The 17,915-nt window shown below is 39.6% G+C and overlaps 1 protein-coding gene across 15 annotated transcripts in view; it reads left to right on the plus strand.

The window, feature by feature from the left end:
• Positions 1-17,915, plus strand: part of BAZ2B (bromodomain adjacent to zinc finger domain 2B) — a 535,524-nt gene that overhangs the window by 234,644 nt on the left and 282,965 nt on the right. For 10 of the 15 annotated variants that reach the window (XM_033946167.1, XM_033946160.1, XM_033946168.1 and 7 more), the window contains exons 11-14: positions 3,594-3,881; positions 4,072-4,132; positions 12,831-12,939; positions 13,199-13,300. In XM_033946167.1, coding sequence (XP_033802058.1) covers positions 3,594-3,881; positions 4,072-4,132; positions 12,831-12,939; positions 13,199-13,300 — 560 coding nt within the window. The remainder of the gene's footprint in view (positions 1-3,593; positions 3,882-4,071; positions 4,133-12,830; positions 12,940-13,198; positions 13,301-17,915) is intronic. The other 5 variants (XM_033946170.1, XM_033946172.1, XM_033946174.1 and 2 more) reach the window with 2 other exon arrangements.

Here is a 17,915-nt window from a genome sequence, read left to right on the forward strand (position 1 = left end):
GAGATTCTGGCGATCTCTTTGCTTCTCCCCACAATCACAAACTCCTCTTTTCTGTTCCACAATATACACTCCCAATCACCTGGAGTCAGATGCCTTGCTTCTGGATTGGACCAACAAGTTTCTATATGCTTTTCCTCCAATTCCATTAATAGGTAAACTTTGTTCAATATTCACCAAAAATGACACAGGGACAAATTTATTCACATCCTCATGGGATCTCAATATCCCTGTCCCATCCCTGCAAGTTTTGCCCCTATACCTTTCCTGCAAGCTCTGCCTTAACCGCACAAGCTTCAAACACTTATGATTTTAAAGTGTTCAAGGCTTGTGCAGTTGAGAGAGCTTCCAGGAATGGGGCAGGGACACGGACAGAGCTCGTGGAGATGGTACGGAAATAGAGAAATCACATAGGGACAGGGAAAAATTTGTCCTCGTGGCATTCTCTTCTACCATGATCTTCATAGCATCTCAGTGGCCACGACAACCATGGTTCCCTCTTCTTCAACTCAGTGTCCGGGAACCCATCCTACTTCAAAACTTTCCAACCTTAATAACACAGAATGGGAGGTCCCTTCTCCATCCCAGTTTTCGCTCATTGACTTTCACAGCATGGGTTCTCTCTCCCAGTAAGTAGATATATTTACACTGTTTGCACCGGTATCAGCCATCATTGAAGCTTCCAGGAAACCTTCCATGCAACTTTGTTACTGCTTCAAGTAGACTAGAGTCACACTCTAGTGTAACCAACACTTGTTACATCCAAATACATGTCCTCTCCCATGAGTCCTGGACTATCTCCTACACCTTTTTCTAACTCTGGTCTTAAAATCACTTCAGTCAGAGTTCATCTTAGTGCTATTAACACTTTTCATACACCTCTGTAAAAAAAAGATAAAGCCCATCCTTTTGTCCGTCCTTTCATCTCCAGATTCATGATACCTAAGTCCAACTACATCTACTACAACCCTTCCATCAACTGCCGCTATTCAACAGCTAATAAAGATCTTCAATTTACCTCCAATAGATCTACTGAACAATGCTCCCACCTCCGCTCAAAAGATCTCTGACTTAAGTAATCCCTAGGCCTAATTGACTTCTAATACTTCCCTGCATAGAAAAATCTTATTCAGAAACTTCAAACTATATTGTCTAAGGCATTGCCCTAATTGCAATACCCTGCCAAAATTCCAGTTTACCCTTCTAGATCCTTATTTATTTATTTATTCATTCAATTTTCTATAATGTACCTGGGGCAACGGGGTTTAAGTGACTTGCCCAGGGTCACAAGGAGCATCGTGGGTTTGAACTCACAACCTCAGGGTGCTGAGGCTGTAGCTTTAACCTTGAGCCTACTTAGGTATAGCGCGACACACAAATAACAGATTAGATTAGATACCAAACCACCAATCAGACATTCTTCAGTTGTTAAGAATCTTAATATTATACTATTAGCCCTGATGAAGCCTCCCTTTGAGCCAATGGTGTCTTCATCTCTCAAACATCGCACGTGGAAAGTAACAATCTTAATCTGCATCACTTCAGCATGACGAGTCAGTGAACTTCAAGCGCTTGTCTCAAATTCACCCTATACAGCATTCTACCACAATAGGGTAGTTCTCCGCATACATCCAAAATTTCTTCTTAAGGTCATCTCAGATTTTCATTTGAACTAGTTTATAGTTCTTCCTGTCCTAGGACCTCTTCTTTTCTCCATCTATACTCATTCCCTTGGTTCCCTGATTTCCTCACATGGTTTTCAATATTACCTCTACACTGATGATTCCCAGATCTACTTCTCTACACTATAAATCTGCACAGGAAGTCAGGCCCAAGTCTCAGCCTGCTTGTCCGACATTGCTGCCTGGATGTCCCACCACCACTTAAAACTGAACATGACCAAGACTGCGCTACTTATTCTTACTCCTAAACCCTATCTCTCCCCTCCCCTCCTCCCACTATCTCAGTGGATGACACTCACATTCTCCCAGTCTCGTCAGCTTGCAACCTTGAGACCATCTTTGACTCCTCTCTCTCTCTTTCTCTGCTCAAATCCAACAGACTGCCAAAACCTGTCATTTCTTTCTCTCTAATATGTCAAAAATCCAACCTTTCCTTTATGAGCACACTACCAAAACTCTTATCCACACCCTTATCAGCTCTCACCTAGACTACTACAACTTGCTTCTCACTGGTCTTTCATGTAACCATCTCTCCCCCCCCCCCCAATCAATTCATTCAAAATTTTGCCATACAACTTGTTTTCCTCCAGAGTCATCATGCTTACATCACCCCTCTTCTCAAGTCACTTCATTGGCTCCCTATCCATTACTGCAAATTTCAAGTGCATTCACTCTGCAGCTCCTCTATATCTCTCCTCTCTTAACTCTCCCTATACTCCTCCCGGAGAGCTCCATTCATCAGGCAAGTTTCTCTTATCTGTACCCTTCTTTTCTACTGCCAACTCCGGACTACATTCCGTTTCCCTTACTGCACCATACGCCATGAATAGACTACCCAAGTCAGTACGTCAAGCTCTGTCTCTAGCAGCATTCAAATCTAGACTTAAAGCCCACCTTTTCAAGGCTGCTTTTAACTCCTAACCCCCACTCACTTGTAAAGTAACCATACTTGAGAAACTCCCTAACACCCTACTTGTCCTATTTGATTAGATTGTAAGCTCTACTAAGCAGAGGCTGTCTCTTGGATGTTTTTAATGTACAGTGCCGTATATGTCTAGCAGCCCTATAGAAATCAGTAGTAGTAGTAGTAGTAGAAGATATCTACAAGGCAGTGATATGGTCATGATTGAACCCTTTTGCTGAACACTACAAGAATGATGTGTCAGGCAGGGAGCATAGTGCCTTTGGCAGGGTGGTTATGGAGTAAGGATTTGTCTTACTTCTCATGAAGGATAAAGCTTGGGTATATCCCATTGGTTTAGACTGGTCTAGCAGGATGATAAATTAGTAGGAAAGAATGATTTCACCTTCCTTACTTTCCTTGAGTCCTGCAAGACAGTCCAGCATTCTTCTCAGGCAGACTATGGCCCTGGGATATCTGAGTGAACGCTAGCTCTTTTAACTGGCTGTATATATGTCTGTATATATAAGTGATTAAGAAATAGTTTTGTGCAGAGTTCTGTAGGTGGGTCCCTGGTTTTATTTGTTTGATTTCTGGTTGGCCTAGTTGTTTTTGGGTTTGGCATTGACATAATACTCATAAATTTTTCCAGGCTGCAAACCAAAGTCCCAGAATAGGGATGAATCACAGGTTTTCCACAGAGTAAAGCAGTTACTTAAAGTTACTTCTTTACTTTGTGAAAAACCTGTGTGGTTCATACCTACTTTGCAGAACTTTTGTTTGCTGTATGGTTCAGGGTTTCTTTCTCCTTTTGCTTTCTGTGGATGTGTTGTTCCAGGCTGCACCATTCCTCTTAGCAGTGATATCAAACAAGTATGTAAATTCCCTGTCTCCATCTGCTGGTAAGGGAACACAACCCACTGGTCTGGAATTATCTAGTAGGACTTAAGGCAAGGAAATCAGAAGATAAGAAAAAAATTCACCTTTCTCTTGAATTTATTGCTATTTGACAGATTCTGACAGCAATTCAGAATCAGATAGCGATGGTTCTGAAGAAGATGATGATAATGATAAAGATCAAGAAGAATCTGAGAGTGATACCGAGGGAGAGAAAACTCCAGCACAACTGAATAAAACAGCTTCCTCTGTTAACAGCTCTTCCTCCAGCCACATAGTGCACTCTACACCTCTTAATCGCCAAGTAATAAAGACGCCAAGCTGCACTTCTGCTGCCTTGTGTCCTGAATCTCAGTCACCAGAATTTCTTGGCTCATCGGCTCTTACTTCAAGTACACCATGTGGTATTTATATTTTCCATAGTAAAATGCACTGTCCAAGAAATTGATCTGTTGAAAAAGTTATGACATTAGTTGAGTTAGATGCATAAAAAGCATGTTTTTTTCTGTTTTTGTCTTAGAGTTCATTTATATGTATGATATTTTTAATAATATCTGCGAATAGTACTTGGATTTTAACTAAACTCTTTTTAAGGTCCTGGAAAAAGAAGAAGAGTAACAGATGAACAAGAGCTGCGAATACCTATGGAATATGGGTATATATATGTATATATATATTTTTTTGTTATTGTTGTTCATTGTTTAGGAGACAGTTTTAAAAGGCTTAGGTACCATTTACACATGTACAAGGGAGCTATATGAATAGATAATAATTTTAGAGCAGTACTACTTATATATGTATGTAATAGAGGGGGGAGGGTGTTCTGGGTATGGCTTCGGCAGCCCTTAGAAGTAAGTATATATTAATTCTATAGTTCTGACCTAGCAATATATGAGTAAGTTTCACCATTGGTATTTACACCTACTTCTAGAATGAAAGACACCTGCTCAAGAGCTGGCATAAATGTTAGCTTGCATTTTACGCATGTATGTTATGAAATGTGCATGGAACTCATCTTTGCCCATGCTCTACCCTAACGTCTCCCCCCTCGGCATGCATACTGTATGTGTGTATATGACAGGACATCACATACATTTAGGCATGATTTAGTTTTACTGTAGAATAGCTTTTTATACATCTATGAGGGAGTGCTAAAAAGTTTTTAGCCCAGCTAAGAAGGGAATGATGTGGAGCCATGAAACTTACAAGTTATTCCACATATCCCATTCTGCTCCTTGTGACTCTTGGCAAGTCACTCAATCCTCCATTGCCCCAGGTACATTATTAGATAGATCGTGAGCCCACCGGGACAGATAGGGAAAATGCTTGAGTACCTGATTGTAAACCGCTTAGATAACTTTAATAGGCAGTTTCTAAATACCTTAAATAATAAATATTCACACCTAAGTTCAACACACTTGGCACATTGTGTCTGAAGTTTTTGTAGCCCTTTCAATAAATACTCTGATGTCTGGTTGCTGAAATATTGCTCCATTGCTGCAATCACCTCCGAATCACTTAAAAATTGTTGCCCTTTCAAACTCTTTTTAAGGTATGGAAACAGAAAATAGTTGGATGGAGCAGTAGGGTGGATGGTCTATACACTGAAACCCCAACTGCGTCAAAACATCCATTGTTTTTGCCAGCCTTGTGAGCAGGTGCATTGTCTTGCAAAAATAGAACACCTTTCTGCAGCCTCCTTCTCCTTTTTTCTTTCAATGCCTTCTTTTATTGGCACAGCAAGTTACAGTAGTAATCCGCATTAAATGTTTGGCCCCTTAGAAGATAGTCAGTCATTACAAGACCTTCCTCATCCCAAAACACTGTGGCCATGACCTTTCCTGTAGACTTTTGGATCTTGAATTTCCTTGGCCTTAGAGAACCTGAATGCCACCATTGCATGGACTGTTGTTTTGTCTCAGGATCATAGTGGTGTAACCATGTTTCATCAACAGTAACTAGTAGTTCCAAAATGTTGGCGCCAGCTCGCTGAAAATGCTGCAGAAACAACTTGGAAATGTCTGCTCAATGTTATTTCTCATCAGCATTCAAACATTCAAACACTGCTCTCAAGCCCCAGCAGGGAGAGGAAGAAAGAAGCTGGTATCTCATCCCTCCTCTCTCCACCAGAGCAGCTGACTATGTGGCTGCCTGAAACTCCTCCCACCCAACTTCGAGCCTCTTCAAATGACCCTTTAATGGACTGCATGACAGATGGGTCTGTACCACCAGCAGGCCCCGCCAAAGAGCCCTTTTTGTGGACCAAGAGGACAGTGAGAAACACAAATAACATTGATAGGGGATGTCTTTTCAATTCGCTTAGATTAGAACATAACCTGTTTTTTTTGTTTTAAGTTATAAACTAATAACTACAGTGTTTACCAGAATAGATAATTTTGCAGTAATAGATCATTCTAGATCAGTTATTTTTCTGTACCATCACTCAACACATGAGCCACTCTTATCACTCTTATCACTCTAATCAGTCATCCCTCCCCTGCCCTCCTCTTATCTTGTCTAATCAGCAAACCTTGTCAGAGAGAATGGAGAGGAGACGACTGCTTTTCCTTTATCTTTGCACCATCCACCTCTGGGCACTAAGAGCAATGACATCTGGCCAATTGCAATAAAATACACCCCCTGTAAGCTCATATCTAACACCATACCTCCACCTCATACCAAAACCTGATTAACTGCCATGATATAGGCCTTTGCTCTATCCCAACAATAATCGGATGCAGAAAACCACACAGGGAACACAACTCCAATAAGGGCAGGAGGAGCAGACTACTCAGACGGACTACTCAGGAGCAGACTACTCAGTTCCCCTGTCTTCCTCCCAATCTCAGACACAAGGCTATCCTACTCCCCTGTGCCTATATCGACATTTGGTCTATTAGAAAAAAGCAACCTTGGTGAAAGATTGGCTCACAACTGAACAACTACTATCTGTTCTTAACAGAAAATTGGCTTCCATCTCCAGACAACCCTCTAATTAGAGAATTATAGGACAATCTTCCTATGCAGGCAACACAAAAGAGGAGGAGGACTGACCATTGCGCTCAAGGACTCTTTCGAAATCACAATTCTTGACTCTGTACAAATGGACAACTTGGAAATTCTATCATGCCAACTCAAGGACATTGCACTGAAGGACCAGCTCACTTGCATCTTATATTATTATGTTCCCCCGGGAAGTGGACAGGGGCCCAACAAGACTTCTTAAGACTTCATACTCAGAAACGCACTGTCTTCCTCATACTGCCTTCTGCTAGGGGGATATTAATTTACATCTGGAACTTACATACTCCCAGGCAGTTAGGGACCTTTTCAATTTTCTACTGACCCTCTGGTATTCCATCTCCAAACCGACACACACACACCAGAAGGGCTATCACCTAGGCCTCATTACCACTCTGGAAGTTGACTCTATATTTCCCAGTATAGCTCTGCAAGATGGAGAATGGCTTCCCTCACTATGGTTTCACAACTTCATGTTCAGGTTTAACCTACTATGGGCAGGAAGCCAAACAACATGTACTCAAACCAATAAAAAAACGATGCCACAAGGAGTCATAAGAACATAAGAATAGCCTTACTAGGGCAGACCAATGGTCCATCAAGCCCAGTAGCCCATTCTCACCGTGGCCAAAGGAGTAGCAACATTCCATGCTACCGATCCAGGGCAAACAGTGGCTTCCTACATGCCTCAATTACAGACTATGGACTTTTCCTCCAGGAAATTGTCCAAACCTTTCTTAAAGCCATCTACTCTGTCCGCTCTTACCACAACCTCTGGCAATGTATTCCAGAGCTTAACTATTCTCTGAGTGAAAAAATATTTCCTCCTATTGGTTTTAAAAGTATTTCCCTGCAACTTCATCAAGTGTCCCTTAGTCTTTATAATTTTTGATGGAGTGAAAAATTGATTTACTTGTAACCGTTCTACTCCACTCAGGATTTTGTAGACTTCAATCATATCTCCCCTCAGCCATCTCTTTTCCAAGCTGAAAAGCCCTAACCTTTTTAGTCTTTCCTCTTTATCATCCCCTTTATCACCTTGGTCAGGACTGGAGGCAAAATGGATCACTAGAGGTATAGAAACATAGAAAAATGACGGCAGAAAAGGGCCAAAGCCCATCAAGTCTGCCCACTCTATTGACCCTTCTCCTTGATTTTGCTCACCACCCCCTGCCCTTACCTCATTAGAGATCCCACATGAATATCCCATTTATTTTTGAAATCTGACACGCTGTTGGCCTCAATCACCTGCCGTGGGAGTTCATTCCAATGATCGATCACCCTCTCAGTGAAGAAATACTTTCTGGAGTCACCATGAAATTTCCCTCCCCTGATTTTTAGCGGATGCCCTGAAGGTAGGTCTTGTCAGACAAATATGATCAATTTCTTTGACTGGATGACCAGAGAATTGAATAGAGGGAATGCGCTATATATGGTATATTTAGATTTTAGCAAAGCCTTTGACAGTGTGCCACACAGACGTCTAATAAATAAACTGAGTGCCCTTGGGATAGGTCCCAAAGTGACGGGCTGGGCCAAGAACTGGTTGAGTCGAAGGTGACAGAGGGTAGTGATCAATGGAGATCGCTCTGCGGAAAGGGATGTTACCAGTGGTGTGCCTCAAGGTTCTGTTGGGCCTATTCTTTTTAACATTTTTATAAATGATATTGCTGCAGGACTGTTGGATAAGATTTGGCTCTTTGCGGATGATACCAAAATCTGCAATAGAGTCGACACCCCGTATGATGTGAATAACATGAAGAAAGGGCTGACGAAGCTTGAAGAATGGTCTGAAACTTGGCATCTATACTTTAATGCTAAGAAATGCAAGGTCATGCATTTGGACTGCAAAAACCCAAAGGAACGGTACAGTTTAGGGGGTGAAGAACTTATGTGCACAACATAAGAGCGAGACTTGGGTATGATTGCATGTGATTATCTTAAGGTGGCCAAACAGGATGAAAAGGTGATGACGAAAGCTAGAAGGATACTAGGTGCATAGGGAGAAGTATGGCCAGTAGGAAAAATAAGGTATTGATGCCCCTGTATAAGACTGGTGAGACCTCATTTAGAATATTGTATACAATTCTGGAGGCCGCACCTTCAAGAAGATATAAAAAGGATGGAGTTGGTCCAGAGGAAAGCTACTAAAATGGTGTGTGGTCTTCGTCATAAGGTGTATGGGGACAGACTTAAAGATCTCAATCTGTATACTTTGGAGGAGATATGATAGAATCTACGTGGCATAAATGCACATGAGTCAAGTCTCTTTCATTTGAAAGGAAGCTCTGGAACGAGAGGGCATAGGATGAAGTTAAGAGGTGATAGGCTCAGGAGTAATCTAGGGAAATACTTTTTTACAGAAAGGGTGGTAGATGCGTGGAACAGCGTCCCGGTAGAGGTGGTGAAGGCATAGATTGTGTCTGATTTCAAGCAAGCCTGGGATAGGCACATGAGATCTCTTAGAGAGAGGAAGAGATAATAATTACTGTGGATGACAGACTGGATGGGCCATTTGGCCTTTATCTGCCATCATGTTTCTATGTTTCTTTGAACCTTTTCTAGTGTCGCTATATCTTACTTCAGATAAGGAGACCAGAATTGAATGCAATACTCTAGATGAGGTTGCACCATGGAGCGATACAGTATTATAACATTCTTAGTCTTGTTAACCATCCCATTTTAATAATTCCTAACATCCTGTTTGCTTTTTTGGCCACCACCACGCATTGGGCGGAAGGTTTCATATTATTGTCTATGATGACACCCAGATCCTTTTCTTGGGCACTAACCCCCAAGATGGACCTTAGCATCCAGTAACTGTGATTCAGATTAATTCTTCCCAATGTGCATCACTTTGCATTTGTCCATATTAAATTTCATCTGCCACTTGGAGGCCCTGTCTTCCAACTTCCTAAGGTCTGGCTGCAATTTTTCACAATCCATCAATGACCCAGCATTCTCTATTTCATTAGATGCTGAAAAAGCTTTTGATAGAGTGGAATGGATTTTCATGTTTCAGGCAATGGAATGGGTTGGAATAGGATCCGGATTTATACAAATAATAAAAGCATTGTATAGCTCCCCTGCTGCTAGATTATATATCAATAACAATTTTTCAGAAAGATTTATTCTTTTTTTTTTTTTTTTTTTCCTTTTTATTTTTTTTTTTCAAGTTTTACATAAAGTGTACAAAATATTAAAATATAATTGATAAATACACAATATCACTTTTATATCTAATACATCATATTCTAAATATATTTTTCCCCCTCTCCCTCCCCCCACCCTTCTATTATTTTTTAATCATACATTACATATTATATATCATATTATAATCTTTTATGTAAAAATTATTTTCACTGCCCCCCCTCTATGTGTGTCACAAAGAAGATAATTAAAAGAAGAAAAGAAGAAGAAAAATCCTACTATTTATTCATTGCAATATTTTGTCAATGGCCCCCATATTTTTATAAATTTAGTATATGTCCCTCTTTGTATTGCTATTGTTCTTTCCATTTTAAATATATGACATATTGTATTCCACCAAAATGTATAATTTAGGTTATTATAATTCTTCCAATTATTGGTTATATGTTGAATGCCAACCCCTGTCATGATTAATAAAAGCTTGTTATTTTCTGGTGAAATTTGACTTTTTTTCCTCATCATCATTCCAAATAATACTGTATCATATGATATTGCTATATGATTTTCCATCAATTTATTAATTTGTGGCCAAATTGAATTCCAAAAAGTTTTAATGTAGGGACAATGATAGAGTAAGTGATCTAATGTCCCTGGTTCCAGATTACAGTGCCAGCATTTATTGGACTTAGAACTGTCTAATTTTTGCAAACGTGTAGGGATCCAAAAAGCTCTATGTAATAAAAAGAACCAAGTTTGTCTCATAGATGCTGACACTGTACATCTCATTCTCCAAGACCAAATTTGTGGCCATTGAGATTTATTCTACAAAGGGGGGTTAGACAAGGATGCCCACTATCTCCTTTGCTTTTTGATATCGTTTTAGAACCCTAAAACGATTATTAGCTATAGAACAGGTAAGGGAGATACAGGGTATTCTGCATTCAGATAAAGAATATAAGTTATCAGCATATGCGGATGATATTTTACTTTATTTGAGAAATCCGGAAACAACTATTCCAAATTTGCTTGAATTAATTGAAAAATTTGGAAAATTTTCAGGTTATAAAATAAACTGGAATAAATCAGAAGTACTTCCACTCAATGTACATTGTACAAAAAGTTTATTTGACTCATTTTCTTTTATTTGGAAAGAAGAAGGATTAAAATACTTAGGAATTTGGATTACAAAAACTGTGGATGAGACTATGAAAATTAATGAAAAAAATTTATTACAAAAAGTGTCAGAAATGTGTGAACAATGGAATCCTTTATGCATATCTTGGTGGGGGAGAATACAAACTGTAAAAATGATGATATTACCAGTAGTTTGTTACCAAATGGGTATGATACCAATTTTTTTTCAGGGGTCATTTTACAAAAAATTGGATAAGATGTTAACAAAATTTATTTGGCTTGGAAAAAACCCCAGAATTGCTCTAGTATCTTTACAAAGACCAATTGCGGAGGGAGGGTAAATTTTCCAAATTTTTATAGGTACCATCAAGCCTATGTTGAGAAATGTGAGATCCTGTTTCCATCAACAACATTTTTCTGTCCTTGTTCAATCAATCATTCTTTCAAGGCTGGACTATTGTAATTCGGTCTATTTAAGCCTGACCAAGATAAACCTTCAAAGACTTCAGTTGATCCAGAATACTGCGGCCAGGCTGATCTTTGCAAAAAGTAGATTTGATCATGTATCTCTGCTTCTGCAAAAACTTCATTGGCTTCCAATAATTTCCAGGGTTTATTTTAAATGTGCCTGCTTAACATTCAAGATCTTGCATGGCATTCTTCCCCCTTTAATTCCCCTGTCTTGGAATTTTGTAAGATCTGATATCACCAGATCTACTCAAAAATTTAAATTTTCCTTTCCAACGTTGAAAGACGTTATCTACATTGGTAAATTAGGGAAATCTCTACTTTTCAAAATTACTGAGTTATAGAATAATTTTCCTGTTCAATCGCGTGATCTGGACTCTTTCAAACTATTTTGAAAACATCTGAAAACTTGGCTATTTTCAAAGTTGTAAATTCCGCTCCTCTCCATACTATTCCAATTCATATTGTACTTGTTCTCTCTTCTAATTTTTTGTAAACCGTGCCGAGCTCTGTTGTTATAGAGAAGCCTAAGGTTTAGTTTAGTTTAGTCTTCTTATTTTCTTCATTCGGATCCTTTTTCCATTCTTTAAAGGATGTTTTTTTTTACTCTAATAGCCTCTTTCACTTCACCATTTAACCATGCCTGCTCTCGTTTCCTCTTCTTTCCACCTTTGCTGCTAAGTGGAATACATTTGGTCTGGGCTTCCACAGTGATATTTTTAAATACCATCCACGCCTGGTTTACAGTCCTAACCTTTTCATTTTAAATTAAAGCCTCTCTTTGACAAAGTACAATACAGGATCATAGTCCAATCACTTGTGCTAGGACTTGTAGACTACTGCAACATCCTTTATCTACCATGTCCCACCAACATGATTAAACAACTACAGACAGTACAGAACACAGCTCTCAGACTCATCTATTCGCTAGGAAAATATGATCACATCACCAATGCCTATCTAGAATCTCACTGGCTACCGATACGAGCAAAGAACCCAATTCAAACTATACTGACTACTATTCAAAGTACTAAACGGAACTGCACCTATCTACCTAAACAACTGCCTACACCGAAACCTTTCACCCAGAATAAGGAGAACCCAGATCACCTACCCCCCACTCAAAGGCACTAGACGCAAAAAACTATATGACAACCTACTTGCTACACAGGCGGCGAAACTTGTGTGACAACTAAGCAGCTTACAATAAAAACGATACTAATAACTAATAATATATAAAAAATAAAACTATAAGCAATAAAAATTATAAAAACAGAGGGTGACACAAAGGGTAGGGGTAAGCAATATAATGTATAACAGAAAAGCGAGGGTAGGATAACACACAAAGTATATATGGTACTACTGACCTAAATATCTTTTTACCAACCTAGACATCCTATGCAAAGTTTTCCTCCACATTTGTGGAAACTAGTCCTGACATTGAAAGTTTGACTCTAATGTACATGTGTTTTAAATACAGTTTTAAATACAGTTTTAAAGATATTAATCACATGTTTATAGGTTTTGAATAAGGTACATAAAATGAATATTTTATAACAAGATTACAATATTTTATGTAGTTGGCAAAGAGAAACAAGAATAAGGAACCTTGGTGGGCGTCTTCAAGGAGAAGTAGCCTATTATGCTCCATGTGGAAAGAAGCTGAGACAATACCCTGAAGTAATAAAGGTACATAATTTCCTATACCTGTACATATTTTGATGCTATGGATTCTGCCATAATAAGTATATTCTTCAAAGTGATGATATTTGCTCTTGTATAAAGTGCCTTTTTTAAGCGAGGCTAATATACCTTGTGCTGAACTCCTAAAATGTAAATATATCTTCAGTAAAGTATGGACAAATAGCTGACTCTTGAGGATAGTTATACAACAAAGTTGGGTTGTAATTATTAAAACCTGAAGTGGAAAAATATGTGATTTTTTCAGTATCTCACCAGAAATGGAATAATGGATATCACAAGGGACAATTTCAGCTTCAGTGCAAAAATAAGAGTGGGTGACTTCTATGAAGCCAGAGATGGACCGCAGGTATCCACTTTTTTAAACAAGTCAAGTTCTTGATCGTAGAAATAGTGGTGTCAGTCTAGTCAAAGTAATTTTTTATGGGTGTAAGATAACTGCCTGTTACTAGTAGCTATAGAGTAGACAATTTTTTAAAACCGTTTACCGGAGTAAATACCAATTTATCCAGGTTAAAAGGCTGCCTGAAGATTGCCCACCCTCTATGTAGCTAAAAGTGTATGCTCCTACCTACATAGAAGTGAAGTGTTCCCCATGAAATACTTATGATGGGGAGGAAACCGTGTAGATTGCATTTTCAAATCTATGCAGTTATTTTCAATTGAAGAATTTCCCCAAGGAAAAACAGATGTAAATGTATGCCTTTTCCCCCATGAGAAAGATCTTAAAAATAATATATGTAGTCTGAAAATTTCTGTCTTATCTTTATGCAGTGGTTCAGATTCATTTATTTCTTAAAGATAGTATCTGTAAAGTCCTAGTAACAGGGAACTTTGTAATGTGTGTTTTATCTGAATATGTTCAGCTATGCCTTCCTATTAAATTTACTAGTGTAATTGGTTTATTATCCACAGACCAACTATTTTGTTCTGGTGTGTGTCTCTTCATCATAATTATAATTCTAGTGCAATAGGCACATCATTCCTGAACTCCCTTCCCGCAAGATTCTGTGTAGAGAGCCTCATTAGCACTTTTTGGCTCGGCCTCCCATCACTCTGTGCTGTCCTGCAGTTTCTCAGTTTGTCTCTCTACACATGAGATAGTAGAAGCCTGTCTGTTCTGCATATGTTTATTTTTCCTTTAATTCAGGTTTTTTTCTTTTCAGTGCTGCAGAGGCTCCCAGCATTGGGACATCTCTGGTTGTGAGAGAGCTCAGACTCTGAGATCAGAAGTCTGTAGCCAAGGGGCAGAATGTTTTACAGTGCACCCGCTTAGCCAGCCTGCAGTAAAAGTTGGGGAGCCCAGGGACTGGTCCCTTGGGAGCAAGGTTTGCCACGGGTTCTGTCCGGCTTGAACACAGGCTGGGTGGATCCAAGGCATTTTAAAAATCAGGATTAGAGCCAACTGTATTTCCTCCCCTGACTGTGCCCTTGAGTTCTGGTGGTAGTTTGAGGTCTCCGTCCGGTTGCTGGATCTAAAAGGCAGTCAGAAGCAAGCAAGCAGTCCAGTTTCTAGGTTCGATTTTTAGGGGGTTTTGGAGCTAGAGATAGGGTCTCCTACCCTTAAAATCCTAATTTCAGAATTTTTAACCCCTAGTGTAGCTTAACAGTCCATATTTGGCACTAAAATTGCTTCTGCAGTGGCCATCTTGGATTTCCCAACTTTAAAATAAAAGCCTTTAGATCCCTTAGAACACCTTGATTTGGCTTAAACTCAGATGGGATGGACTCCTCAGGCCAGGATACCTTGGATTCATGCCAGGTTTGCACTGGATAGTGGGCTGAGGGACTGCCCATGTCCCACATGCTGCACGGCACCATGGTCTTAGCCACCTCTAGTACTCCTGGTGGTGTGGGATCCCAGATAGCTCAGAGGTTCATGTTTTATGTTATGTGATATGAGCAGAACAGACTTGTTTTGGGGGGAGTTTCCCCGTAGTCCTTCATTTTATGTTTCTTCATCTGCTTTGATACAAACTGAGGGATTACAGGACAACCCAGAGTGATGGGAGACAGAACGAAAAATGCTAATGAGGCTCTCTACACAGAACCTCATGGGAAGAGATTGACTATTCAAAAGTTCAGGAATGAAGCGCATATTTACTGTAAAGAAGATTATTAAGGTAAGTACCTAATCTTCCCATATATATGTGCTCCATTCATTAATTGGGGGGGGGGAGGGGGCAGCGTAATTTCATAACAGAGTCCCTGTGTGAAATGTCCATAAAAGATGCCTATTTTATAAAGGCACCCAAAACCTGAACTCTTATAGGTGTACTATTATAGAAGTGCGCTCTATTTAGGCACCGAGGATCTTCTTCAATATATTGCGCTGAAAAAAAATTGGCACCAACTAGAATGGCGTTTAGTATGATTCTGCAAGGTGCGTGTACCTTTTATAGAATTGTGCTAAGTTCCTGTACATCCCATAACTTTCAGTCGCACCATTTAGGCCATCTAAAACCAGGCTAAATGCCTGCATCTAAATTGTGCACGGACAGGGCAAATTCTATAACAATGCACATAACTTTTAGGAATGCACATGATCTACCCCTGGCCATGCCCCTTTTTCAGAATTGCACACTGGAACTGGTGCATAGTTTTTATAGAATTGTGCTTTCCGAGTTGTGCATGTAACTTTTAATTAGTGCCAATTAGCTTCAATTATGAGGTATTAATGGACAATTATCAGCACTGATTAGGCCAATTAATCAAGTTGTGTGTGTAAATTGACTGTACACACTGATTTGCGTGCACAACTTAGACACCAGATACTGAATTTGGGGGGCTAGAGGATACACATTCTATAAAGGAAAATAGGTGCCTACTTTCCTTTTATAAAATACTAATTTTTTAGCCCGTTACATTAACGGGTGCAAGAATAGATGTGTAGACTTAGGCATTTCTTTCTTTCTTTCTGTCTCTCTCCCTACCCCTTTCTTTCTTTCTTGCTTTCTTTCTGTCGTTCTTCCTTCCCCCTATCTATCTTTCTTTCTTTGTCTCTCTCCCCCTGTCTGTCTTTCTTTCTGTCGCTCTCCCTGGCCCCCTGTCTGTCTGTCTTTCTTTCTGTCTCTCTCACTGTCCATTGTCTGTTTTTCTTTCTCTCTCCCTGCCCCCTTTCTTTCTTTCTTTCTGTCTCTCTGCCTGTCTGTCTTTCTTCGGTGGCAGAAGATATTTCCCTGTCCCCAGAAGTCTTAGTATCAGGATTTACTTCACTGATATGCATTGCCACACTTCATAGGGGAATAATACTAAGAGAGAATTCTATAAGGAGCCATTCCATCTATAAATTTATTTGTTACTTAATATACCACAATTCCTTTGGTTAAAGCAGTTTACCTACTAAAATCAGAAAGTTAGAAAAGAGCTCCATTTGTTGTAACTTACACACATTCAGTAGGAGTAAAGTATAACATGCTCGCTGTGTAGGACCTGCAGATCATCCCCACAGGAGTTAATTAAAGGCCTGCTCAAATAAATATATTTTTAAGGCCTTCTTGAAACTAGGAAGGTAAGGAATTTTGGAATCTGATTTGGCCCCAAATTAACAAATTATTAGAAAATCATGTAGGACTCTCATATGACACCGTATTATTTGGCACTGCAATGAGAACTCAGAGTCCGATCTCAGTAAACAATAACAAGCTGCTTTTAATATTAACAGGAGTCGCCATGCAACAAATCACTCAAAATTGGAAAGACTATACCAAATTAAACTATACGTTCTGGTGGAATTCTGTATGTCACATTTATAAAATGGAAAAAGTATTAGCATTACAACATGGGAATCTTAATAATTTCAAAAAAATTTGGCAACCATTGACTAATTATTCTAATGATTAGACTTCTTAGCACAATTATAATAATTATATAGAAATGGGGTGGGATATGCATAATTTTTGGAATCAATAATTGTAAAAATGGGGAGGGATTTATAACTTTTGATTATATATAATATATAATATATACTGTTGCATAAATAAATGTTATATTAATGTTAGATACAATGATATATAATAATAATTATATTAATTGAGATTCAAATTTTGTAAAAAATGAAAATTCAATAAATAAAAATTTTAAAAAAAAAAGAAACTAGGAAGGGCTGATATTCTTCTAACTGACTGGGGTAAAGCATTCCAAAGCTTAGGCATAGTGAAAAAGAAAGTGGAATGCCTGTCTGCTTCATTGGAGGCTTTGGAAGGGTGGGGGGGAGGGATAATCAATTGGCATTTAAAGAGCATAAGGAAGAATCAAGTTAGAGAGGGGACATAAAATCTTAAATTGGAACTGGTGAGGGAGAGGTAACCAATATAAGGACAGCGGAAGAGGGGTACAATAGTCGTATGGTTTTGTGGAGTTTGGAGACATCGTAATTCACATTGAGTAAGGCCTGAGTGAATGTTATTGCAATAATCAATATGGGAACTTACAAATGCATGCAGTAACATCTGAAGGGAACAGATGGAAATCAACTTCAAAGGCAAAGGGGCAGATTTGAACCTTCCGTTCGCTGCTCCCCCTCCCTCCCCAGCCTCGCTCGCTCCTCCATCCGTGCCGCCACCTCCGAGATGGCAATCCAGGGTGGCCGGGTAATGGCGTACGCCACATGCGGCCACTGAAATAGGAAGGCCGCCGAAGCCTCCCTCCTGATCTGTGCTGTACCTTTTCCGTCATCTGTGGGCGCAGCCAGCTGGAAGCAGCGACTCTGACCTTTACCAGGCCCTCCAGTAGCTCGCACTCCCACATCCCTGCCCTCCCAGCAGGGAGTTTTGAAAGCAGCTACACGCAGCGGCGCGAGGTGGAGAGCAGGGAGGCTGTTGTGACATAATAACCGCGCATGTGCACTCTTGCCGGCACATCCCGACAGATCAGGGATCAGGGAACAGGCATCCTTGGAAAATCAGGGGCGGGAAACTGCACGGGGACACCAGGAAATTCTTTTTCACTGAAAGGGTGGTTGA

The sequence above is a fragment of the Geotrypetes seraphini genome, chromosome 5, assembly GCF_902459505.1.
Source record: "Geotrypetes seraphini chromosome 5, aGeoSer1.1, whole genome shotgun sequence".
NCBI lineage: Eukaryota > Metazoa > Chordata > Amphibia > Gymnophiona > Dermophiidae > Geotrypetes > Geotrypetes seraphini.